This window comes from Aethalodelphis obliquidens, unplaced genomic scaffold (genome assembly GCF_003676395.1).
Source record: "Aethalodelphis obliquidens isolate GAN/ISIS:26980383/991018 unplaced genomic scaffold, ASM367639v1 scaffold11, whole genome shotgun sequence".
Lineage (NCBI taxonomy): Eukaryota > Metazoa > Chordata > Mammalia > Artiodactyla > Delphinidae > Aethalodelphis > Aethalodelphis obliquidens.
Window position 1 is genome coordinate 17,719,929 of NW_020837955.1, and position 27,782 is coordinate 17,747,710.

General features: G+C 39.6%; 1 protein-coding gene and 1 pseudogene across 2 annotated transcripts in view; one reads left to right on the forward strand and one right to left on the reverse strand.

The window, feature by feature from the left end:
• The window catches only part of LOC113623309 (cytochrome P450 2C23-like), a 32,787-nt gene extending 8,149 nt beyond the window's left edge, over positions 1 to 24,638 (reverse strand). Inside the window, exons 1-5 of one of the 2 annotated variants that reach the window (XM_027112310.1) lie at positions 21,745 to 21,904; positions 14,233 to 14,293; positions 12,627 to 12,776; positions 11,761 to 11,921; positions 11,074 to 11,250 (exon numbers count right to left, since the gene is read on the reverse strand). In XM_027112310.1, the coding sequence (XP_026968111.1) occupies positions 11,074 to 11,250; positions 11,761 to 11,921; positions 12,627 to 12,776; positions 14,233 to 14,293; positions 21,745 to 21,801 (606 nt within the window). In that variant the 5' untranslated portion in view covers positions 21,802 to 21,904. Of the gene's footprint in view, positions 1 to 11,073; positions 11,251 to 11,760; positions 11,922 to 12,626; positions 12,777 to 14,232; positions 14,294 to 21,744; positions 21,908 to 24,114 lie in introns of those variants that run through there. The other variant, XM_027112311.1, reaches the window with a different exon arrangement.
• LOC113623311 (60S ribosomal protein L36 pseudogene) lies at positions 15,089 to 18,860 on the forward strand (annotated as a pseudogene).
• Positions 24,639 to 27,782: the final 3,144 nt, after the last annotated feature.

The following is a 27,782-nucleotide window of genomic DNA, read 5'->3' on the forward strand; positions in this document are numbered from 1 at the left end:
AACAGATGTGTGCCCTTGGCAAGTTACTTTACCTTTTTACTCAATTTCATCATCTGTGAAATTGGGGTAAAAAGTAGAACATATCCCATAGGGTTATTATAAAAATTAAAAGAATTAATGGGTGGAAGATCTTGGAAAAATTCTTCATATATACAAATACTCAGTAAATGGTATCTTCTTTTATTATATTTAATGAAAAAGACTAGATGATAAGCTCTGTGTGAGCACAATGTAGAGAAATCACTGGTTTGGGACTGGTCTGTTTCCTTCACTTACAAAGACTTAGGTATTCACAGCCCCACACTCTCACATATGACACATCATTATTAATGGCATTTCATTTTTTTTTATTGGAGTATAATTGCTTTACAATGTTGTGTTAGTTTCTGCTGTACAACAAAGTAAATCAGCTATATGTATACATAAATCCCCTCCCTCTTAAGCCTCCCTTCCACCCACCCCCATTATTGGCATTTCTAATATGAAGATTGTACTTGTACATATAGGACATTTTAACTTATAATTTTTTGCATGGGATCTACAAAGTCTTTAGAAAATAAACAGCTTTCTTTTTTTTTTTTTGCACCCTTCTAATGTTTAAATCAAGAATATATTTTTATTCTTATTTTTTTCATATATCTACATTAACTTTGCAAAAGTAATACATATACATCATAGAAATACAAATACATTGTAGTGTTACATACAGGAATGCATTATATGTGTACAAATACATGAACATTGTCAAAAAATTAGAAATTACAGGGGAACTAGAAGAAAATTAATCCTATCATTTAAGTAATAAACATTGACAATATTTTGGCATATATTCTCCAATTTTTTTCTTTTTTGTTGAATTTTAGAATTTTATTTATTTTTTTATACAGCAGGTTCTTATTAGTCATCCATTTTATACATATTAGTGTATATATGTCAATCCCCATCCCCCAATTCATCACACCCCACCCCCACTCCCCCAACTTTCCTCCCTTGGTGTCCATACGTTTGTTTTCTACATCTGTGTCTCTAATTCTGCCTTGCAAACCAGCTCATCTGTACCATTCTTCTAGATTCCACATATACACATTAATATACGATATTTGTTTTTCCCTTTCTGACTTACTTCACTCTGTATGACAGTCTCTAGATCAATTCACGTCTCTACAAATGACCCAATTTCATTCCTTTTTATGGCTGAGTAATATTCCATTGTATATATGTACCACATCTTCTTTATCCATTCGTCAGTCGATGGGGATTTAGGTTGCTTCCATGATTGGCTATTGTAAATATTGCTACAATGAACATTGGGGTGCATGTGTCTTTTTGAATTATGGTTTCCTCTGGGTATATGGCCAGGAATGGGATTGCTGGGTCATATGGTAATTTTACTTTCAGTTTTTTAAGGAACCTCCATACTGTTCTCCACAGTGGCTCTATCAATTTATATTCCCACCAACAGTGCAAGAGGGTTCCCTTTTCTCCACACCCTCTCCAGCGTTCGTTGTTTGTAGATTTTCTCATGATGCCCATTCTAACTGGTGTGAGGAGAGATACCTCATTGTAGTTTTGATTTGCATTTCTCTAATAATTAGTGATGCTGAACAGGTTTTCATGTGCTTCTTGGCCATCTGTATGTCTTCTTTGGAGAAATGTCTATTTAGGTCTTCTGCCCATTTTTGGATTGGGTTGTTTGTTTTTCTAATATTGAGCTGCATGAGCTGCTTATATATTTTGGAGATTAATCCTTTGTCTGTTGATTCATTTGCAAATATCTTCTCCCATTCTGAGGGCTGGCTTTTCATCTTGTTTATAGTTTCCTTTGCTGTGCAAAAGCTTTTAAGTTTCATTAGGTCCCATTTGTTTATTTTTGTTTTCCTTTCCATTACTCTAGAAGGTGGGTCAAAAAAAGATCTTGCTGTGATTTTTGTCAAAGAGTGTTCTTCCTATGTTTTCCTCTAAGAGTTTTATAGTGTCCGGTCTTACATTTAGATCTTTAATCCATTTTCAGTTTATTTTTGGGTATGGTGTTAGGGAGTGTTTGAATTTCATTCTTTATTTTTTTTTTTGAATTTCATTCTTTTACATGTAGCTGTCCAGTTTTCCCAGCACCACTTATTGAAGAGACTGTCTTTTCTCCATTGTATATCCTTGCCTACTTTGTCATAGATTAGTTGACCATAGGTGTGGGGATTTATCTCTGGGCTTTCTATCCTGTTGCATTGATCTATATTTCAGTTTTTGTGCCAGTACCATATTGTCTTGATTACTATAGCTTTGTAGTATAGTCTGAAGTCAGGGAGTCTGATTCCTCCAGCTCCATTTTTTTCCCCTCAAGATTGCTTTGGCTATTCGGGGTTTTTGTGTCTCTATACAAATTTTAAGACTTTTTATTCTAGTTCTGTAAAAAGTGCCATTGGTAATTTGATAGGGATTGCATTGAATCTTTAGATTGCTTTGGGTAGTATAGTCATTTTCACAGTACTGATTCTTCCAATCCAAGAACACGGTATATCTCTCCATCTGTTTGTGTCATCTTTGATTTCTTTCATTAGTGTCTTATAGTTTTCTGAGTACAGGTCTTTTACCTCCTTAGTAGGTTTGTTCCTAGATATTGTATTCTTTTTGTTGCAGTGGTGAATGGAGGTGTTTCCTTAATTTCTCTTTCTGATCTTTTGTTGTTAGTGTATAGGAATGCAAGAGATTTCTGTGCATTAATTTTGTATCCTGCAACTTTACCAGATTCACTGATTAGCTCTAGTAGTTTTCTGGTGGCATCTTCAGGATTCTCTATGTATAGTGTCATGTCATCTGCAAACAGTGACAGTTTTACTTCTTCTTTTCCTATTTGGATTCCTTTTATTTCTTTTTCTTCTCTGATTGCCATGGCTAGGACTTCCAAAACTATGTTGAATAACAGTGGCAGGAATGGACATCCTTGTCTCGTTCCTGATCTTAGAGGAAATGCTTTCAGTTTTTCACCATTGAGAATGATGTTTGCTGTGGGTTTGTTGTATGAGGCCTTTATTATGTCGAGGTAGGTTCCCTCCAGGCCCACTTTCTGGAGAGTTTTTATCATAAATTGGTGTTGAATTTTGTCAAAAGCCTTTTCTGCATCTATTGAGATGATCATATGGTTTTCATTCTTCAGTTTGTTAATATGGTGTATCACATTGATTCATATGCGTACGTTGAAGAATCCTTGCATCCCTGGGATGAATCCCACTTGATCATGGTGTATGATCCTTTTAATGTGTTGCCGGATTCTGTTTGCTAGTATTTTGTTGAGGATTTTTGCATCTATATTCATCAGTGATATTGGTCTGTAATTTTCTTTTTTCTTTTTTTTTTTTTTGTGGCACGCGGGCCTCTCACTGCTGTGGCCTCTCCCGCTGCAGAGCACAGGCTCCGGATGCGCAGGCTCAGCGGCCATGGCTCACGGGCCCAGCCACTCCGCGGCATGTGGGATCTTCCAGGACCAGGGCACGAACCCGTGTCCTCTGCATCGGCAGGCAGACTCTCAACCACTGTGCCACCAGGGAAGCCCTGTAATTTTCTTTTTTTGGAGTATCTTTGTCTTATTTGGTATCAGGGTGATGTGGATCTCATAGAATGAGTTTGGGAGTGTTCCTTCCTCTGCAATTTTTTGGAAGAGTTTGAGAAGGATGGGTGTTAACTCTTCCCTAAATGTTTGATAGAATTCACCTGTGAAGCCATCTGGTCCTGCACTTTTGTTTGTTGGAAGATTTTTAATCACAGTTTCAATTTCATTACTTGTGATTTGTCTGTTCATATTTTCTATTTCTTCCTGGTTCAGTCTTGGAAGGTTATACCTTTCTAAGAACTCGTCCCTTTCTTCCAGGTTGCTCATTTTATTGGCATAGAGTTGCTTGTAGTAGTCTCTTATGATGCTTTGTATTTCTGTGGTGTCCATTGTCACTTCTTTTTCATTTCTAATGTTATTGATTTGAGTCCTCTCCCTCTTTTTCTTGATGAGTCTGGCTAAAGGGTTATCAATTTTGTTTATCTTTTCAGACAACCAGCTTTTAGTTTTATTGATCTTTGCTATTGTTTTCTTTGTTTCTATTTCATTTATTTCTGCTCTGATTGTTATGATTTCTTTCCTTCTACTAACTTTGCGTTTTGTTTGTTCTTGTCTCTGTAGTTCCTTTAGGTGTAAGGTTAGATTGTTTATTTGAGATTTTTCTTGCTTCTTGAGGTAGGATTGTATTGCTCTAGAACTGCTTTTGCTGCATCCCATAGGTTTTGGATTGTCATGGTTTGTTGTCATTTGTCTCTAGGTATGTTTTGATTTCCTCTTTGATTTCTTTAGTGATCTCTTGGTTATTTAGTAGCACACTGTTTAGCCTCCATGTATGTGTGTTTTTTCCAGTTTTTTTTCCTGTAATTGATTTCCAATCTCATAGCACTGTTGTCAGAAAAGATGCTTGATCCGATTTCAATTTTCTCAAATTTTCCAAGGCTTGATTTGTGACCCAAGATATGATCTATCCTGGAGAATGTTCCATGTACACTTGAGAAGTAGGTGTATTCTGCCACTTTTGGGTGGAAAGTTCTATAAATATCAGTTAAATCTATCTGGTCTAATGTGTCATTTAAAGCCTGTGTTTCCTTATTAATTTTCTGTCTGGATGATTTGTCCATTGGTGTAAGTGAGGTGTTAAAGTCCCCCACTATTATGATGTTACTGTCGATTTCCTCTTTTATAGTTGTTAGCATTTGCCTTATGTAATGAGGTGCTCCTATGTTGGGTGCATATATATTTATAATTGTTATATTTTCTTCCTGGGTTGATCCCTTGATCATTATGTAGTGTCCTTCCTTGTCTCTTGTAACATTCTTTATTTTAAAGCCTATTTTATCTGATATGAGTATTGTTACTCTAGCTTTCTTTTGGTTTCCATTTGTATGGAATATCTTTTTCCATCCCCTCACTTTCCGTCTGCATGTGTCCCTAAGTCTGAAGTGGGTCTCTTGTAGACATCACGTATATGGGTTTTGTTTGTGCATCCATTCAGTGAGCCTGTGTCATTTGGTTGGAGCATTTAATCCATTCACATTTAATTCAGCATTTAATCCATTCATTAAGGTAATTATCGATATGTATGTTCCTATTACCGTTTTCTTAATTGTTTTGGGGTTTTTTTTGTAGGTTCTTTTCTTCTCTTGTGTTTCCCACTTAGAGAAGTTCCTTTAGCATTTGTTGTAGAGCTGGTTTGGTGGTGCTGAATTCTCTTAGCTTTTGCTTGTCTGTAAAGCTTTTGATTTCTTCGTCGAATCTGAATGAGATTCTTGTGGGTAGAGTAATCTTGGTTGTAGGTTCTTCCCTTTCAACACTTGAAATATACCATGCCACTCCCTTCTGGCTTGTAGAGTTTCTGCTGAGAAATCAACTGTTAACCTTATGGGAGTTCCCTTGTATGTTATTTGTCGTTTTACCCTTGTTGCTTTTAATAATTTTTCTTTGTCTTTAATTTTTGTCAGTTTGATTACTATGTGTCTCAGCGTGTTTCTCCTTGGGTTTATCCTGCCTGGGACTCTCTGTGCTTCCTGAACTTGGGAGGCTATTTCCTTTCCTACATTAGCGAAGTTTTCAACTATAATCTCTTCAAATATTTTCTCAGGTCCTTTCCCTCTCTCTTCTCCTTCTGGGACCCCTATAATGCGAATGTTGTTGCATTTAATGTTGTCCCAGAGGTCTTAGGCTGTCTTCATTTATTTTCATTCTTTTTTCTTTATTTTGTTCCACAGCAGTGAATTCCACCATTCTGTCTTCCAGGTCACTTATCCGTTCTTCTGCCTCAGTTATTCTGCTATTGATTCCTTCTAGTGTATTTTTCATTTCAGTTATTGTATCGTTCATCTCTGTTTGTTTGTTCTTTAATTCTTCTAGGTGTGTGTTCTTTAATTCTTCTAGGTCTTTGTTAAACATTTCTTGCATCTTCTCAGTCTTTGCCTCCATTCTTTTTCCGAGGTCCTGGATCATCTTCACCATCATTATTCTGAATTCTTTTTCTGGAAGGTTGCCTATCTCCACTTCACTTAGTTGTTTTTCTGGGGCTTTATCTTATTCCTGCATCTGGTACATGGTCCTCTGCCTTTTCATTTTGTCTGTCTTTCTGTGAATGTGGTTTTCATTCCACAGGCTGCAGGATTGTAGCTCTTCTTGCTTCTGCTGTCTACCCTCTGGTGGATAAGGCTATCTAAGAGGCTTGTGCAAACTACCTAATGGGAGGGACTGGTGGTGAGTAGAACTGGGTGTTGCTCTGGTGGGAAGAAGCTCAGTAAAACTTTAATCCGCTATCTGCTGATCAACCTCCCTGTTGGTTGTTTGGCCTGAGGTGACCCAGCACTGGAGGCTACAAGCTCTTTGGTGGGGCTGTTGGTGGACTCCTGGATGGCTCATGACAAGGAGTACTCCCCAGAACTTCTGCCAGTGTCCTTGCCCTCACGGTGAGACGCAGCCACACACACCCCGACCTCTGCAGGAGACCCTCCAACACTAGCAGGTAGGTCTGGTTCAGTCTTCTATGGGTCACTGCTCTTTCCCCCTGCGTCCCGATGTGCACACTACTTTGTGTGTGCCCTCCAAGAGTGGAGTCTCTGTTTCCCCCAGTCCTGTTGAAGTCCTTCAGTCAAGTCCTGCTAGCCTTCAAAGTCTGATTCTCTGGGAATTCCTCCTCCTGTCGCCGGACCCCCAGGTTGGGAAGCCTGACTTGGGGCTCAGAACCTTCAATCCAGTGGGTGGACTTCTTTTTTTTCAATTTTTTTTTAAGAATTTGTTTTTTAATTTATTTAGTTTTGGCTGTGTTGGGTCTTCGTTGTTGCACGGGCTTTCTCTAGTTGCAGTGAGTGGGGACTACTCTTCGTTGTGGTGTGTGGGCTTCTCATTGCGGTGGCTTCTCTTGTTGCGGAGCATGGGCTCTAGACACATGGGTTTCAGTAGTTGCAGCACATGGGCTCAGCAGTTGTGGTGCATGGGCTTAGTTGCTCTGCAGCATGTGCAATCTTCCCGGACCAGGGATCGAACCCGTGATCCCTGCATTGGCAGGCAGATTCTTAACCACTGTGCCACCAGGGAAGTCCCAGTGGGTGGACTTCTGTGGTATAATTGTTCTCCAGTTTGTGAGTCACCCACCCAGTGGTTATGGGCTTTGATTTTATTGTGCTTGAGCCCCTCCTACTGTCTCATTGTGGCTTCTCCTTTGTCTTTGGATGTGGGGTATCTTTTTTGGTGAGTTCCAGTGTCTTCCTGTCGATGACTGTTAGCAGTTAGTTGTGATTCCAGTGCTCTCGCAAGAGGGAGTGAGTGCATGTCCTTCCACTCTGCCATCTTGAACCAATCCCTGAGCTTTCTATTTTACAATTACTATACTAAAAATAATAGGGATTAAATCTTCTTCGTTGATGTATCCCCAACCCTTGGCATAATAGCCAGACTAAGAATTTGTTGAATAAATTATTGTTTAATATATATAAACTAGTTAAGCTAATAAAATCTCTATTTTTCACTATAATTAAATTATTTTCATTGCTGATTAACTTTTGGTGGGCTTTTAAACCACTGTTTTTAAATTTAAGAAAAGTATTAGAGCACTCCTTTTAACTATTAGCTTTACTTTTAAAGCTCTGAATCAAATTTTTCTTAACTCAGTTTCTTTATACCATGTCTCTCCTGTTCATTTCAAAATGGGATGATTTCTGCATATGGATGTCCAAGTTTTTAGGCACGTTGCCACTTCCTACCTATAGTTCTTACTGCCTTGATCTGGAATACTGAGCATTTTAAATAACTCCCTCACAACAGAAAGTTCCAGTAGGTTTTTAAAAATCTTTGCTTGGGAAGAGAGTGAGGGAGAAAATGGAAATATCAATATATCTTCTATTTATGTTCTAACTCTGTAATTTAGCTAAGTAGAATGAACTCCACCATTTTGTTTAATTCTTAACACACCCAAATCTGTCATGTAGTAAGGTTTAGAGATTAAAACATAATGCAACAAAACTTACAGGAAAGCAGAAATGCTTCAGAAGTTTCTACCCATTTTCTATTGATAGTTATCTTAAAGGAAAAATAGATGTGGAGGGCAGGAGAGGAAGGAATGGTTGAAATCCAGATGTTGGCGTATCAACTTTCTTTTGTTCCTTCCTCTACTCTTTCAGAGGATCTCAAGGCTTTGGTATGTATGTTAACAACTGTCCATGGTCCCTTTCCAGTGTTTCCTGTATTGGTGAATGGCCCCAGCTTCCATCCAGTTAGGCAAGCCAGGAACACAGCTCCTCATCTCTTGCATTTCCCAACTCACCACCAAGACTGTTAATTTTACCTCCTAAAAGTATCTCAAATCTATCCACGTCTCTTCATTTCCACCACCAGTACCCTTGGCCATCTTCTTTGCCTTGGGCCAGTGCAATCATCTCGTACAGAAAATGCTATTGGTGCCCTGCTCAGATCCCTTTTACTGGTTCTGATAACCTACCTCACAGCTGCTTTGGCTCACACCTGCAACTTTCTCTGGAGTCCCTTGGACACCGGAGCCACACTGACAAGAGAAGCCTGGGAGGGAATCAGTCTCCCAGACCACCCTCATGGGGCTGCCTGTGACCAATGACTGATAGGTGCAAGAGTACAAAAGCCCAGCTCCGTTGCCCCAGGGAAGGACAAACTCTGCAGTGCAATTTATACTCTAGAGCCCCCTGTAGGATCAGGTAGAGACTAGGCTTCACCTGAAACCACATCTATTTTTAATTTTTCCCCTTCCTTATCCTGTTTCTCTCATTCACATACATAGAAGTTTCTCCTGATAGCACTCCCTTAATAAATCACTTCCACACAAATCCCTATTTTAGGCTCTGCCACCAGAAAATTTACCCTGAAACAACTCCTAGCTGTTCTCCTTGCATCCACTGTTGACCCCTACAATCTGTTCTCCACATCACAAATATGGTCATCCTTTACACAGTGCTTAGACCCTGCAAATGATTTTCACTGATATTAGGATAAAAGCTAAACTAATTAATGTGTCCTGCCAGGCCCTGCATGAATGGTCTGCCTGCTGACCTCTTGCTGTTTCAGCTTCTCTACCACTCTCCCCTGCTCCCTCCCTTCCAGCCACACTGACTTTCTCTCTACCCCCTCATAGCCCCAAGCTTCCCTCTGCCTCAGGGCCTTTGCACATCTTGTTCCTCTGCTTGGTATATTTTTCTTTGCTACTTTTATGTAGATAATCCCTACTCACCTTTCAGCTCTCAGCTCAATTGTTCACCTATGTGAGCAGGGATGTATCCACTGGGCCTTGGTTTAGAAGTCCCTTCCTGACTCGAATTAGACTAGCATTAGCGTTCCTGCCACATTCTCCCATAACAATCTTGTACTTCCCCTATTAGCACTTCATTGTTACTGTTTGTTTTGATGATCTTTGCACTAGACTGTAAGCTCCATTAAGTCAAGGACTGTATCTTTATTAATTAATTAATTCAATAATTATTTCAATAAATATTTATGTGCATCTACAATATTTTAGGCATTGTGCTAGTTGCTGATGATACAAAGCGTGAAAAATCGACAGTACTCCAGCCCTTTGGAGTATACAGTGTAGTGGAGAATATAGAGGTAAATTAAATAAATATTTTGTTAAACTATGATAAGTGCTATGAAAGAAAATTACAGGGTAGTATCTGATTCATCATTTTATTCCATTTACCAAGCACCATGACTGATACAGAGTTGGTGCTAAATAAAATCTTTAAATGATTGAATTAAAAACCTGGCTATTTTTTTCTCTCTTTTCCAGACAAACATCTAGTCCTCTGAGAGCCAACAACAAACTTTTCCATCAGAATGAAGAGGCTATTTCGATGTACGCTGTTGATAAGTGGAATGAGCTTGAATGACTCTACTGACCCCAGGGAAATTTCTAAGAAGAAAACAGGGCATCAATATGCCTTCCTTCAACATGTTTTCTAAGGAAATCAAGCTTTCCAAATCAGCCCTCCTAGAGATTAAGAAGACTAAACAAGTTATTATTAATTGTTTGCTATAACTTGCACATTTATGATATACTTGAGTGGTTTTTCTTTTGTTTATATATATCTGGGGAAATTTGGCATAAATGAGGTTAATTTTATAGGGTTGAAAGAATTATTTTCAGGTTTTAAGCTGTTATATGTGTATATACATTTAAATATCTTTTTTTACAATCTATTGTTTGTCACAGTCTTGACTGTTTTTCTACTGATGTTCTCTTGGACACTCATGCTGGTATTTTATGTCAGTGATGTTCTAAGGGTTGGTGGCTGTGTGATACTTGCTATTCAATATGTTTAATACCATCCATGGTTAACGTATAATGTATTTGTCTTAGAACCCTTTATCCATCACCAGTTTCAAATAACAAGATTGTTCTATGGGAAAACACAATCCAGTTTTTATAATGTATTGGTCTATGACATGCTACCTGGGAAGCACTGTGGCAAAAATGGCTGACTATGTATGTGTAAATAATGTGTAGAGAAGATGCATGTGTGTTTAGCCACCCCAAGATAAATATATGCTCAGAAATATGCATATATATATATATATATACATGTTTATATATATATATATGTAGCTCATTGTAAATATGTATCGAGAACACTTCATTAAATGCTAATATCCAAGTGTAGGAAGTAAATAAAAATACAAAGGAAAAAGAGGGCTTTGGACTATTTTTAAATTTTTGTTATTGTTAATAGTGTACCCCATTGCCATAAGATATCAAAATATTAAGAATTACCAAAATGGGGACTTCCCTGGTGGCGCAGTGGTTAAGACTCCACACTTCCAATGCAGGGGGCCTGGGTTAGATCCCTCATCAGGGAACTAGATCCCACATGCATGATGCAACTAAGAGTTCACATGCCACAACTAAGGAGCCTGCCTGCCGCCACTGAGACCCAGCACAACCAAATTAAAAAAAAAAAAAAGAATTACCTACATGGTGTGATTATGCTTTCCTGCATTTCCATGGACTGATAAAATATAATACCAGGGAAAGATGTCACATACAGTACCTGCTCCATCTTGCTGAGGAAACAGTCAATGTAGTCTCGAGGGTTATTATGATCCAGGGACTTCTGATGCTCCTTCACTTTTTCCAGAATAAAATATTTAACATCATTAAGCCTTTTTGAGAATGCTTTGTGCTCTCCAGGGAGATGCTTTATGAGTTTTGGCCATAGATTGTAAATCTAAAATGAGAAAAAAAATACATCAGCAATTCAGTTTGTGAAGAGAGACCAGTGTTTCTAAGTGGAGCACCTAACCCTCTGTGGGGTCTGGCTAGGGAGAATCCCTTCCTCAAGCTTCTGAGCAGAAAAGAAGGGAAGGTGACCATCACGTACATGAGAGAGCAGCCCTTTCCCATCTCCTTGCTCAATCACCCTTGGCCAACCTCAGAGTCGAGAAGGGGAGAATGTGCGTAGGGGCCTTAAAAGAAACATAGGCAACGGGGAACGTGATGTCTTCTTTTGTGGGAGTCAACTCACAGAAGCAAGCAGAGGGCAGCCTTCCATAGGTGCTGGGGTAAGCGACACTGCACTCATCCACTCGACAAGACACACGTTGTGGGAAGGTGACAGTGCTTGTTTTGGCACGTGCTCATGGGGCAGGGTGGGGAGCTCACAGCCCTTTACCCTGCCTATGGGCTCCCAGTGCCCCCATGAGATCAACTGCAAGGGTAGATGCAGACTTGGCTTTACCTGGTTCCAGGGAGAGCTTATTCGATTAAAATTTTTATTTAACACACTCAACAGGGAGAGTAACGTCTTATTGTTGTAGTGGAAACGCTCATTGAAGAGGACGGAGCAGATCACGTTGCAGGAAGCACAGGAGAGGATGAAGACAGGGTCCAAGGGCTGAGCTGATGTGAGAAAAAAAAAATTCTAACATTTAGAATTTTCATCAGCTTGCATTAGGGCTTCAAGAACAGGGCCTCCCTCTTGCTCAGATTGATACCTATATTTTATTTTCTCTAAACTTCTTCAAATTAGGATGTAGGGATCTTCTACTAGTAGTACATGCTCTATAGTATTATACTACGCTACTACTACTAATTATTATGTTACTCAATGAATACTGTAATAGTCATAAGAGCAACAGGTAATATTATGGAGTATTATACATGCTGGATACTGTGTAAATGTTTTGCAAACTGTAACGTTTTGCAATACTGTAATAGCCATAAGAGCAACAAGTAATATGGAGTATTATACATGCTGGATACTGTGTAAATGTTTTGCAAACTTTATTATTTAACCCTCATTCTGAGGTTTGATTTTTAGCCCCATTTTTCACATGAGGAAACTGCGTTTTAGAAAAGTTAAGTAACTTGTCCAAATTTACACATCCAGTAAGTGCCGAAGTTGGGAGATGAATCCAAACAAAAGGATTCGTGAGTCCTAAGTAACAGTTTTGGGTCATTTTCTTCCTGCTGCCTTTTTCCTAGTCAATGCCCTGACTCATAGAGCAGATTGTGGACTATTGCGTGCCTCCCAAAGGAGGAGCTTTGGTGGGAAGCTCTGTGTGTAGAAGCCCCTTGCCCCAAAGGATGGTCAATGGAACGCACCCTCTGTTTTCCTGAGCTCCTCCACCAGAAACTGGGCCTCCTCCTGGACCCTCTCCTCGAGGCCCCTCTTCCCCATCCCAAAGTTCCTCAGGGTCATGAGGGAGAAGCGTCGCATTTGTTTCCACCTGTTTCCATTACTGAAAAAGATTCCTAGGAAAAGAAGCAAAGAGCAGGAAAGAATTTTGCATTATGGAGTCCAACTTTCCCTGAAGCTTATCCCCTGTGTCCACCCTGCACTGTTGCCAGTGCCCCTTTTCAGGGATTTAGCAACTGGCCTTTGAAGAGCACAACATATTCTTTGGTTTGGGTGAAATATTTGTCACAAAGAAAATAAAACCCAAGCTCTGGTCAACAGAGGGCAGGGGTGATGGAGTCAGGAGGCGGATCATTGGCAGGTAGAGAACATTCCCAAGTGTGGGAAGGGCCCTCTGTCTGGTTTTGTTAAAAGTAGTAAAGACTGGCATGTGTCCTCACAAACCTCTTTCCTGAGTGTCTGTTTTACACTTAATATCCCTCTAACTTGTGGTTTAATTCTACCTGTGATTTTCTCTATTAGAGGATAAGCAACTGGAAAGCAGAGCAATAGGGAATATATGTTTCCATTTGCCTCTGAAATTACTACAGCTAATGTTAGCTAATCTGAACAAGGAGAAACTCAGGAGCAAAGGAACTCAGTATGTTCACACCAGTGTTTTTTCATTCCTTCCTCTGTACAAAACCAGTTACGTGTCCTGAATTTCCTTAATGCACCACCAGTTTCTTAGTGCCCCAAATCCAAACCTCAGGGCATCTTCACATCCCTCTTGCCCTTCACCCTATACATCTGCACTTGGTAAGTCCTGTCGATTCCACCTCCAAAATGTCTTTCTCATCTGTCCCTTCTTGTCAATTCATACTACGCAACCACACTTCAGGTTCTAATACTTTTACAGATTTTAAAAGTTCTAATCATCTTCAAACCAGTTTCCCTTTTCACTCCTCTAAATCTACAGTTTCCAGGTTACTCAAAATCAAATACAGGGACAATGAGGCTGGTGCTAAAAACCATTCAATGGGTCCCTCTACCCCACCCCCACCTCCCCACCTCAGTCTCATTCTGACACCTTTAAAACCTCAAACATTTCCATCATTCTCTCCCTTGGCTCTAACTCTGAGCTTATAGACCAATCACAGCTGTTCACTAAATGCAACTACATTGTTTTGCACCCTTATTTTGTTCATTCTCTCCCTTTTGCTGACAAGTCTGCTCCCGCCCTATGTGCTTTGTTGAGTTTCTAGCTTTCCTTTAAGAGCCATCTTGAAAACCTTCTCTTTGAAGTCTTCCCTATCCTCTACTGGAGATAATCTTGCCTTTCTTTAACTGAATTGGCTTGCGTGATGCTTTAATACAATTTATCTTTTCTACCTTGTATTACAGCAATTTGTTTACTTGTGTTACTTCCTATACTAGATTTTACTTAGTTAAGTGACTGGCGCATCTCTCCAAATATTTTCTGTGACACACGATGATCTCTTACCTTGCACACAGAAGATGTTCAATACACATTAATTTAAATATTCATTTCACATCTACCAAATTAGCAAGCATTAAAAAGAAATTTTGTACCTAAAGCAATCAAGCTTGTGGCAAATTTGGTGCATTGTTTAGCCTCTTTGCATATCACGACCTGTTATGGAAATTAAAGCAATATTTATAGCAAAAACTATTAAAATTGTCTTTGATCCATTAATTGCTTTCCTAAGAATTTACACAAAGAAATAATTCAGCAAAAGTTAAAAAGGTGTACACTGCAATGTCATCTATACTGATTTAAGAAATTTGTAAACAATCTAAATGCTAATGATAGGGTAATTTTTTGCATAATTATACAATGATAGTAAATCAATATTAGGAAAAGTAAGCAATTGTTAAAATGATGATTATGAAAACTACGTAAAAATAGCAGAAATGTTAATATTTAAAAGAAAAAATCAGTATACAAATATGTCTATACTATAATTACAACTATGTAAAATATGTGTGCATATGAACAACATCTGGGAGATGGTACATAAAAATAAATATGTTACATCAACTATACTTCAATTAAAAAATTAAAAAACAAAAAAATTTAAGAATAGGTTAGTGTATTGAGACTATGGTTAGTGGTTCTGGGTTCTAGAGTTAGGCAAATTGAACTCAAATCTCTACTCCAAAACTTTCTAATTTGGGTGAGTTATTTAACTTCTGTTGCCTCAGCTTTTCATCTGTTGAATGGAAATAAAAAATATTTTCCTCATGGGGCCACTGTGTTAACTGAATATGGTAATACATGAGAAACCCCCAGCACAGCATCTGGCACATAAGAAGTATTTAATAAATATTAGCTAATATTATATAATTATAGCTATTATAATAATAATTCAATAATACTCCAATTATTATTATAACATAATAATAACATTATTATTATTATTGGATTTTAGGAATATTTTAATCTCTTTAAATTTTTAACTGTTTTTGTATCACCTTTAAATCAAAAAGCAATTACAAGTTTGGTAAAATTTTTATTTAATCCTTAATTAGACTTTTAAATGTTGCCTTTTTTTGCTCTTCATTTATTCTTCCATTTATCTAATAAATTTTCATTGCTATCCTGTGCCAACTAAAGCATGTCACTTGCCATCCAGCTCTACAAGGATTAGGTCAATGGCCACTGCAGTCACTGACCTTCAACAGGCCCTGAAAGAATTCAGCGGGGAGATCAGGAATGAGGCACTTTGTGCTCTGGGGAAACTGACAGAACAGGCCTTCAGATAGTTAGATATTTTCAGGAGAAAACTTTAGGAGCTCTATTTCTTGCATTTCCTCATACTTAGAAAAGCAATAAAATCATTTAGGGAGACATCTGTTCCTCGTGACTAGCAGCAGCCTTCTACCGAGCTGGGGGGTTGATTGCACATAGCCCCTTCACCAAATCATACATAGACGGACCTCCCCCCCCCGTCTCTTCGGAGCAGTTTCTCAGAGCTATCTGAGACGCTGTCTCCTGGGCTATAGTCCTCAGTAAGTCCCCAAATGAAAGTGAACTCACAGCTCTCACACTGCATTTTTTGTTTGGTTGACACCGGCTGTATGCCAGATTCTAAAAATATTACTACCGTGAACATTCTTGCTTATAATTTTTCCCACATCTTGTATTATCTCTCAAGATAGGTTTCTAGAGGGGAATTACTCCATCATTATGGATGTCTCTTTAGAGAAGTTTGGTTGTTAAGGGGCAAGAAACCAGGAACAGTAACCGAAGGGAGTTGTGAGGAGAGTGCTGTGGAATATTCACATGCTCCTGGGAATGATTCACTGGAGAGTGAGTTTATCAGTCACAGTCCAACCAGCAAAAGAGAAGCCTCCCTTAATATTTAAAACAGAGGAAAATTAATCCAGGGAATTGGTTTTAAGGTGATGGAAACACTGAGAGGCCAAACCAGGGACAGCGAGACAACTGGTAATTATCAACAGCAGAAAACTGCTACCATCTCCCCATGGAAGGGACAAAGGAGCTCAGTGGCTGGGGTTACCTGGCCAGGAACCAAAGTGGCCCTGGAGTTATGGGGGGACATGCAGCTCTTGGAAGAGATGCTATCTGAGGCACAGAGAGAGGGGGGCCCTCTGGCTCTCCTTCCACTCCCCAATCTCTTGCCAGTGCCTCTCTTTGGTTGATCCCAGTCAGAGCCAGCAGTTGAAAGAGTGTGGGAATTTCAGCTTGCAGTAACTGTAGCACTGGGAACCAGGGCCAGTAGGGAAGAGAGACGAGTGGCTTTCAAGACAAGCGGAGAGAGATGGGTAATCAGGGATGGAGAAAGCATCACCAAAGAAGTAAAATACTTGGGAAGGTGAGATGCTATAGGATCTAGGGCACATGTGAAAATTTCCCCTGTCAAGAAAGGGACACTTTTTCAATTGTAACAGGAGAAAAAAAAAGGAGAATGTGGGTGCAGGGGCAGATAGACCCATAGATAAAATGTTAAGAAATTGGAGAGTTCATTTCTGATACTTCTGTTGTTACAATGAGTTATGATACAGTGCTTCTGAGAGAGGAAATGTATAATGGGGGTGTTAATAGGAGGAATGAGGAGTCTCTGAGAGTGGAAAAGGGAGCCAATCAGAGGAACGTGTTGTATTAAGAGTCTAATTGAGGTTTAAAGTATTAATTTAAAGGGAAGCCAGTGTAATTACTAAGAGAATTTCTCTAGCAGTGTTTACCTTCTGGACACACGCACAGAGAAGATGGTTGAATTCTTCCAGTGTTGGAGTATATGCCAGGAAAATGTGATGGCAGGAGAGAGTGCCGATATATTTTCTAGGTTCTGATTACAATAAATGAGCTTTGTGAAGGCTGCTTTGATTCACTGATGCTGTCAGTTAAAAGTTTAAGGTCAAGGCTCTTGACAATATCTATTTCAGAGGAAAATCTGACATTTTCTATTGCCCTATTCCAAAATTGAAATGCTTTTGGGAGTCCAAATCTGGGAATGTACACATATACGCACATGAATCTCACATACAGTAGTCAGTCTCTTCTTTTCTACACGGGGAGTTCAGCGTTGGTCCAGGGCTGCCTGTGACTCAATGCAGAAGGCTCTGTAATCCTATCTTCCACTGCAGAACCACTTGGCTCCCACTTAAACTTCTGTTCTTCAAGTTTTCCCTTATCAGTGCAGAGGTGACACTTTCCTCTTCTACCTGCTTGTTGTAGGCAGATTGTGTTTTCCAGAGTGAACCACAACATCTCCCATCCCTCATTCTCTTCCGTAGTGTGACCACCACCACTTCCCCATCAAGAATGGAAGCTTAATTCCTGTCCATTTGGATTTGGGTTGGCTTTTGGGAATTACTTGCAATGAATAGAATGGTTCTATGTTCTAAGATTTGGTCTGAAGAAGCTTTGCAGCTTGGAATGCTCACTCTCCAGATGCTCCCCCTCAGGATGCCCCCTCCTGGACTCCAGGCACCAGCGAGAAGCCCAAGCCACATGGGCGGGCCACTTAGAGATGCTCTGTTGACAGGCCCAGCTGAGCTCAGCCTTTGGGTCATCCTTGCCCAGAAGCCAGACTTGTAAATGAAGAAGCCTCTAGATGATTTCAGCCCTCAGCTATTTGAATCACCCTTAACTGCTTTATTTGGAAAAAAAAAAAAATTGGATGTCTGCTAAGGTCCCAGGCCTTGTGGATCAGAGAAAACCCCTTCCACTATGCCGTGTTCAAATTCCTGATCACAGAATCCATGAGCATTAAAAAAAAGTGGGGGCTGGGGGGTTGTTGTTTTACATCCCTGAGTCTGGGGTGGTTTGTTACACAAGAGATAGCGATGATACTCTCCTATTTTTCTCACTTTGTTCAGAATCTATACCCATTATGTAAATATCTTTTTTAAAAATATACTTCTTTCTCTTTACCACACCTGCATCCCTGCGGGCGTGGACTGTTCCAAGGAAGCAATGCCCTCTCCACTCCCATTGCACTGGGGCAAGTATGTGCATGGGTGAATAATTACATAGTTGGTTGTTTCTATTTATGTAAACTAGATTCCTCAGTAGGTCTCTACAGTTTATATGTCCATAGATATAGTACTTTCCAAAAATGTTACAGCATTGCACTCCTCCAGGTAAAGAATGAATGGCTGTTTATCCATGCCTTTAAGAGCACTAAGTTATTTTAATTTTTGCATTCTAGCGACTGAACAATGGCATCTAAAACTGGTGTGTGGATTGAATGAATACGTTAAAGTAAGGGGGCCTCTCTGGCACTTGCCACCCCGTGTTGGTAGAAATCCCAGAGTTCCGCGCGTCGGAGGCCCTTCCGCCGCGGCTGCCATTGCAGAGCAGCAGCCATGGCTCTGCGCTACCCATGGCCTTGGGCCTCAACAAGGGCCACAAGGTGACCAAGGACGTGAGGAAGCCGAGGCACAGACGCCGCCGCTGGCGCCTCACCAAGCACACCAAGTTCGTGTAGGACGTGATCCGGGACGTGTGCTGCTTCATCCCTTATGAGCGGCGGGCCATGGAGCTGCTCAAGGTCTCGAAGGCCAAGCGGGCCCTCAAGTTCGTCAAGAAAAGGGTGGGGACACACATCCATACCAAGAGGAAGAGAGAAGAGCTGAGCAATGCCCTGGCCGCCATGAGGAAGGCGGCAGCCAAGAAGGACTGAGCCCTTACCCTCTGTGCACAATAAAACTTTTTCAGAAAAAAAGAAAAAGATAAAGTAAGGGCTTGAGCTGTTGCAATCTGCCAATGAGATAAATGTTTAAAGATTAAGACACTAGACAAAATATTGAGTTGACAGTTAACAGAAAATGTTTCAACAACTTGATTAGACACAAATCCTCAGCACTGTATTATAGTGTTCAAAGATCACTAGATAAGAAAGCTATCTAGTATTTTAGCAGACATTTCATTTTCGAAGGTGTTATAGGTTTGTTTCCCCTCAAAATATGTTGATGCGCTGGCCCCCAGTATCTGTGAATATGACCTTATTTGGAAATGGGGTCTTTGCAGAGGTAATCAAGTCAAAATGAGATCAATATGACTGTATGCTTCTAAAAAGGGGAAATTTGGACACAGAAACATATACACAGAGAATGCCATGTGAACATGAATCAGAGATTGGGGTCATACATCTACAAGCCAAGGAACAACAAAGACTGCCAGCAAAGCACCGGAAGCTAGGAGAGAAACATGAAACAGATTCTCCCTCACAGCTCTCAGAAGGAACCAACCTCACTGACATCTTGATCTCAGACTTCTGGACTCCAAAACTGTGAGACAATAAAGTTCTGTTGCCCTAAGGTTTGTACACAGTTTTTGGTACTTTATTATGACAGCCCCAGGAAACTAATGCAGAAGGAAAACTAAAATATCAATGAATGGTTCTTCGTTATTTTCCAGGATAGTTTTAGGAAAGGAAGAGCTGAGTTCCCATTACAGGCAAGTAAGGAGCAGTAACAAGGATTTTATAGGAAGTTTGAAAACCAATTTTCTCAGAGTTGTGAAAACAGCAATTTTTTGAGCAATATTTTTTTCCTTCTTGAGCCCAATCCAACCCAGAAGCTTCCCGCTCCAATTAAAAGTTAATTTTAGGGGCTTCCCTGGTGGTGCAATGGTTAAGAATCCGCCTGCCAACACAGGGGACACGTGTTCGAGCCCTGGTCCGGGAAGATCCCACATGCCACGGAGCAACTAAGCCCATGTGCCACAACTACTGAGGCTGCGCTCTAGAGCCCGTGAGCCACAACTACTGAGCCCATGTGCCACAACTACTGAAGCCCACGCGTCTAGAGCCCGTGTTCCCCAACAAGAGAAGCCACCACAATGAGAAGCCCGCGCAGTGCAACGAAGAGTAGCCTCCGCACACCGCAACGAAAAGTAGCCCCCGCTCAACACAACTAGAGAAAGCCCACGTGCAACAACAAAGACCCAACGCAGCCAAAAGAAAAAAAAAGGTTGATTTTAAAGCTCACACACAGACAATGTAATCAACGTGTTTAGAAAAAAGGGAAGAAGTAGAGGGAAGGTTTGTTGCTTCTTAGGTGGGCAAATGCATCCTGATCTTATGTAAGAGAGATCAAAAATTGCTTCTCTTTTATCACTTAGTACACTGCATAATATTTAATTAATTATTCATAAATATGCTTTGAAAAGAATTAGGTTTCTATTTCTTTGGGGCTTGCAATTTTACAATTTGAAGTGGATTGGAGGAGACTTTCGGGTTGTCCTAGGTTTCTGTGTGTGTAATACTTCATACATATGAAGGAATATATGTAACATATATCTAAGTTTTGAAACATAATAATAAAATAATTATCTGTGATCCTATTGTCCCACTGAAGAAGTTGAGCTTGACTAAGACCATTGTAGCTCCCTGTGTCACCGCTCTGATCCTACCACCCTCTCCCAGCTCCCTCACCACCACCCCCCAGCTCCCTCACCACCGCCCCCCAACCCCCCCATCCCCAAACCAGGCTGACATTGAAAACACAGTAATTTCTATACCTAGTCATCTGTTTATTGTTGCTGCCACTATGCCACTGCAGCCTTTGTATCCTGTGAAATGCAACCCCAAGCGTGGCTTCTCCAGCTCCCTAAACCCTAAGACCTCTAGGTAACAACTGTTTTTTTCAAAATGTTCCCAGATTGATTTTTATCACAATCATATTTGCAGATTTACCTTAAAAGGAACTTGGAGTCTGTTTTTGATGTTTATCTCAATAGAGTTATCAGAGCATCTGTTGAATAATAAAAGAATTTGTCTGGTCTTTGTCCCTGGTTCCTGGGAGAGAGCTTCTAAACGCTTGGATATGCCCACTTCTAACTCAGAAGTGTCTTTGTTATTCATGCTGAGTCCCTGGGATCACACTTGAGTTTATGATAATGAGGTGACTCATGGTGGATCCCTAGACAGTTTCAAGGTGGGGCTCCATGCCAGAAAGACCAACTCTGTATTTAGAGAATTGGAGCTTTCAGCCAAGTGATATCAGCCTGACCTCCTGACTTTCAAGGAATAGAAGGAGCTAGAGACTGAGTTCTATCACGTGGCCAATGAGTCAATCAATCGTGCCCAAGTAATGAAGTTCCAATTAAAAAATCTGGACACCAAGCTCTGGTGAAATTTCTGGTTGGTGAACACATCAATGCATCAAATGGGTAATGCATTCTGCTTCCTTGGAAGAGAATACAGCTCTGCATTTGGGCCCTCCCAAACCTTGCCCTATGTGTCTCTCCATTTGTATCTTTCATATAAATAAAACTGTAATTGTAAGTATGGCACCTTTATGAGTTCTGTGAGTCATTCCAGCAAATTACTGAACCTGAGGTGGTCACGGAAACCCTGAATTTTTAGCCAGTTGGTCAGAAGTGTGGGTAACCTGGAGACTCCTGAACTTGTGGCTGACATCACAAGTGAGGGCAGTCTTCTTGGGAATGACGCCCTTAACCTATGGAGTCTGCACTAACTCTGGGTAGTTAGTATCAAAATTGCAGTGCAGTATTGCAGCATCTAGTTTGTAGCTTGTTGCAGAACAGACACTCATTAGGTTAATCAGACTTTTTTGCTAAAGAGAATTAACTTTTATTTTGAAACATACCATATCCTTTCTGGGTATCGTCAATAATTGGAATATGTCCTCTGTAAAGGAATTCATCACCTTGATCAATTAGAGCTTCCTTCACCGCCTCATATCCATGTAAGACCACAGTGATCTGGGATCCAAGGTACAGAGTGTAAACGGGGCCATACTCTTTGGCCAGCTGGAAAGAGATGCAAATGGTTGTAAGGGCTATTGTGAAATCTCTCCATTGGAGGCTTCAGTGGAAATTAAGTAATGATTCACAAGTAGCTTAGACTTTGCTCCATTAATTTCCTTTCAGGAATTTAACCTGGGGTACAGTCATGGATTCATTCTTTCCTTCATCTATACATGCAACAATTGAGCAAATATTTACTAAGCACCTATACTGTGTCAGACACTGTGCCAGGAACCCTCATGGAACTTAGAGTCTAGTGGAAGTAACAGGCAGTAAATAGCCGAACAAACTACATTTGCAATAGAAACTGAGCATAATTCTATGAAAGCGATAAAGAATGTACTATGTTGGATGATAATGGGAAAACAATAAAATAGATGAGGAATCTATGAGGAGGTAACACTTAAGGTAAAACTAAAGATGAGAAGGAAGCAGCCAGGATAAGGGCCAGAAGGAGAGCTCACTAAACAGGTATTAAAAAGGATGAAATCTATATATTTATGATAGCATTGTGCCAAGGGGAAAAATAGAGTGCTACAACATCTGACAGCTAGGGGTGTTTTCAAATGTATTTTACAACCATGCAGTTAAATTCAAAGCAGCCATTTGAAATTACTTATATGAGGATGTACAATGGTGCAGAAGCATGTTCAAGTTCTAAATTAAATTGTTGAAAAATAAAATTATGTTTAAAAATCCATTAGGGAATTCCCTGGCGGCCCAGTGGTTAGGACTACGTGCTTTCACTGTCAAGGACGCGGGTTCGAGTGCTGGTTGAGGAACTAAGATCCTCCTGCAAACTGCGTGGAGCAGCCAAAAATTAAAAAAAAAATCCATTTGTTAAAAAATCCATTTGTATATTATAATCCTCCATTTTTTATTTATGATAATTATTTCTAAGAAGCAAAACTTGACACCATTTTTTTCTTTCTGCCTTTTTTTTTTTTAACTTAAATGGTAGAGAATTTTGCCATTTTGTACCTCTTTTCTCTGTCCCAGGAAAATGAAACTTACTTCCTTTGTTCTCTTTGAATGACTGTGTCTCTATATTTTGGGGCACACAATGCCAGGTCCTCCTCTCCCAACCTCACCCTCAGCTGATGACTTTGCTCTCTATTTCACAGAGATAATAGAAATAACCAGAAGAGAATGTCCATGTGCTTCTACCATAGCATCCACTTGTTTACCTGAATCTGTGCCCATGTACATAGTTTTCTGTTAATATAAATGACTCTCCATGCTCCTAAAAAAGGCCCAATTCTCCAACTTGTGCACTGGATTCTAGTCCTTTCCAGCTATGGCAACATGACTTTCCTCTTTACAGCAAAACTGAGCAACATCACCCTATTTTCCCCCTTCCCCCGCCCCTGGCAACCACCATTCTGCTCCCTACAAGTTTGACTCTTTTAGAGTCCACATTATGAGTGCATATAGTATTTGTCCTTCTGTGTCTGGCTTATATAACTTAGGATAATATCCTCAAGGTTCAACCATGTTGTTGTAAATGGCAGGATTTCCTTCTTTTTTAAGGAAAACTAATAATACTCATATTTTTAGTTTTCTTTATTTCTAAAAAATATTTTTTATTTTTTAAAAAATATGTGCGCATCATATTTTCTGTGTGTGTGCGCATCATATTTTCTTTATTCATCCATCAGAGGACAGTAATTAGGGTTGTTCTGGAGAATATATGCTTGCACAATGAACTCATTGAGATAATACTTTTTCCCAAAGAATATTTCCAAAGGAGTGAATGTTGTCAGTCAGCATAGCAGAGCTGGGCTGTGTCAGAGCAAGATGTGGGGATCACTCTTTAGAAGGAGGATCATAAAGTATCCCACAGATTAGTATAAAATAGTAATAATAATATAAAAGGACAGTTATTACATTTGCTTGGCTTGCCTTTTGGTAAGTGTTACACGCAGAGGGGACTGGAAGCCTTTCAGTCAAAGTATGTTCTGACTTCAGAATTTTCCCATTCACTAGAATTCAATCTATATCTCAGGTCAGGTTAACACACCTCACTACCTGCTCTAAAGTGATCCAATCCAGAAAAAAAAAAAAAAGATATCTGTCTTCTAATACAGAAACAGACACCCCAAGTGTCTTAGTGGTGAGTAAAACTAAGAACGCTTGAAGATGACATGAAGATAACCTGAAGATGACCCCCCCCTTACCTGGAGATGACCAGCCTCTAATGAAACCCTTACCTTGGAGAGAGATGCAGGGACATCCTTGAGGTTTAGTTGCATCAGATTCCCAATGATGGGAAGGGGAGTTGGGCCAGGGGGAAGCCTTCCCCCTTTGTGACTTTTCTTCCACACAAAAAGCAAAACCAGGCAAGTGACACAAATCACAAGAGCAAGAGTAGTGATTTCCAGCAGTGCCATCTCAGCTACTCGATGTTGGTAACTGTCTGGATTGCTTGTTAGCAAAGTCTTGCACACACCCGGGGTATGACCTGCCAGCCAAAGGCTGGTCTGAGTTCTTGGACTTGGAAAAAAACAACCTGGAATTGGTTTTGGCCGTATTTACCTTCCTGAAGCTTGAGATTAGGGAGGATTCATATCTTTCCTACCTCTTGTTCACAAAATCTGCAACTTTTGATTTTTTAAGCCTCTCCATTACATGTACTATTTCCTTTTAGCACTAATGATTCATTAACTATAAAGCTGGGGGATTAAAAGGTACAAACTATTAGGTATAAAATACACGACAAGGATATATTGTATAACATGGGGAATATAGCCAATATTTTACAATAACTATAAAGAGTATAACTTTTAAAAAATTTTTCTAAAGATTTTTTTTTTGGGATGTGGACCAGTTCTAAAGTCTTTATTGAATTTGTTACAGTATTGCTTCTGTTTTATGTTTTGGTTTTTTGGCCACAAGGCATGTGGGATCTTAGCTCCCTGACCAGGGATCAAACCCACACCCCCTGCAGTGGAAGGCGAAGTCTTAACCACTGGACCACCAGGGAAGTCCCTAACCTTTAAAATTTGTGAATCACTATATTGTACACCTGTAACTTAAATAATATTGTACAGCAACTATACTTCAATAAATAATTTTTTTTTTTTTTTTGTGGTACGCGGGCCTCTCACTGCTGTGGCCTCTCCCGTTGCGGAGCACAGGCTCCGGATGCGCAGGCTCAGCGGCCATGGCTCACGGGCCCAGCCGCTCCACGGCACGTGGGATCTTCCCGGACCGGGGCACGAACCCGTGTCGCCTGCATCGGCAGGCGGACTCTCAACCACTGCGCCACCAGGGAAGCCCAATAAATAAATTTTTTAAAGCTAACAAAAAGGGCTTCCCTAGTGGCTCAGTGATTAAGAATCCGCCTGCCAATGCAGTGGGCACGGGTTCAATCCCTGGTCTGGGAAGATCCCACATGCTGTGGAGCAACTGAGCCTGTGAGCCACAACTACTGAAGCCCACGCGCCTAGAGCCTGTGCTCCGCAACAAGAGAAGCCACCGCAATGAGAAGCCGGCGCACCGCAACGAAGAGTAGCCCCCCACCTCCCCACCACAGCTAGAGAAAGCCCGTGTGTAGCAATGAAGAACCAATGCAGGAAAACAATAAATTAAAAAGCTAACCAAAAACTTTTTTAATTGCAATCTACAATGATTGATTTTTAAGTGTTAAACTAACCTTATATTCCTAGGATGAACACCTCTTCTTTCTCATGATGTAATAAAACTTTTCTATTTTGCTGGATTTGATTTGCCATTACTTTGTTAGGGATTTTTGTACCTATGTACATGAGGAATATTGGTTTGCAATTTTGTTCTCTGTAATGTGTTTGGTTTTAATATCAGGTTTATGAGAGCCAGATAAAATAAGTAGGCAAGTGCTCCATTTTTTTCTTTTTAATAAAAGTTTTAAAATTTTTAATTAAAAGATTAGTATTATTTTTCCTGAAAAGTTTGATAAAATGCCACAGTGAAACAATCTGATGCCTTCCTTGTACGAAAATTTGTTATTAATTTATCTAATTAAAAAAAGAGTTCTAGAAATAGATAATGGTGATGATTGCACAAAATTGTGATCGTACTTAATATTACTGACCTGTACATTTAAAAATGGCTAAAATGGTAAATTTTATGTATATTTTATCACAGTAAAGAAAAAAACCCGATTACTTAGTTGGTATTTGAAAACGTTATCTAACTTGTATTTGCATTTAAGGTAATTAATGCTTTTATTTATTCTTTGAGATAAATCTTACTATTAATAGTAATGTCTCAGAATCTAGACATTATCTTATGGGGAATTTGTTAAAATAAATATTTTTCAAAATCTAAAAAAGTCTACTGTTGTTTCCTACTAATTACAGAAAACATTAAAAAAATCTATTTAGCACTAAAATTCTTGTTTCAACTTTACTATTTTTCACTAATTTCAGAGCCATCTATTTCTCTGTATTTTCCCACAGCAGACTATTTGCTTCCATTAACCAACCTTACTGGCCTGCATTCATATATCCTTTAGCTGTGGGGCCACTAGGCTGGGATGCAGCCATAGCCGATGATGGGTTTGTGCATGAAGAACCCAGGCATAGGTAGCTTAGGGACTTCATATATTAATACATTGCTGTATTCCTTCCGGCACTTTCTGTGAAACCAGTGTCCACTGATGCTTACGCTCAGTTGTTTGCAAGCATTTGTTTGCAGACATTCCACAATGAGGTAAATTATTGACTTTGAAATGTTTGAAAAGTTAGAACTTTAATGTTCTGGACATTGAAAGCAAGTGAATAAACAGAGTGGACTGGTAAACATGTTGGAAAAGGGAAGTTTTAAAATTACCTAATCAATTTCCCTGCTTAAAAATCTTGAAAGCGTTTGTTTTTTTTTTAATTTTTGTTTTTTAATGGACTTTTCCTTTTATTACTAAGGCTTTATATTTCTAGAGCAGTTTCCGGTTCACAGCAAAATTGAGCAGAAGATACAGAGCTCCCATATACTCCCTGCCTCTCACCATGAAAGTCCTGAACCAGAGTGGTATATTTGCATGTGTACGTCCAGTTGTTCCAGCACCATTTGTTGAAAAGACTATCTTTTCTCCATACTGCCTTTGTTCCTTTGTCAAAGATCCGTTGACTATATTTATGTGGGTCTATTTCTAGACTCTTTTCTGTCCCACTGATCTACTTGTCTCTTCTTTTGCCAATACCACACTGTCTTGATCACTGTAGTTTTATAGTAAGTCTTGAAGTTAGGTCATGGCCTCAACTTCATTCTTCACTATTACACTAGCTATTCTGAGTGTTTTACCTCTCCATATATACTTTAGAATCAGTATGTCAGTATTCATAAAATAACTTGTTGGGATTTGATTTGGGATTGCATTGAATCTATAGATCAAGTTAGGAAGAAGTAACACCGACAATACTGAGTGTTCCTATACATGAACGTGGACTATCTCTCCATCTATTTAGTTCTTCATTGATCTCTTTCATCAAAGTTTTATAGTTTTCCTCATATAGATCCTGTAGATACATATTTTGTTAGATTTATACCTATTTCATAGTTTGGGGTGCTAATATAAATGGTATTGTGCTTTAAATTTTTAATTCTGAAATGTTTTGCTTGAAAGATTTCTAACCTTTGGAAAAATCCCTGGTATGTAACAAGACTCAGAAGGCCCACCATGATCCTCTCCCCTCTTGACACCTACCTCACCAGTCTCATTTTTTGGTGCTCCTATTCTCACTGATAATGTTATACCTGTACTAAACTTTGGTCCATTCCTGGAAGGTTCTTGAACTGAGGTCTTCACGTTATAAGGCTTCACATGTGAGCTTTCATTTTTTAAAGTAACAGCTTTATTGAGATATAATTCACATACAATTCACCCTTTTAAAGTATACAG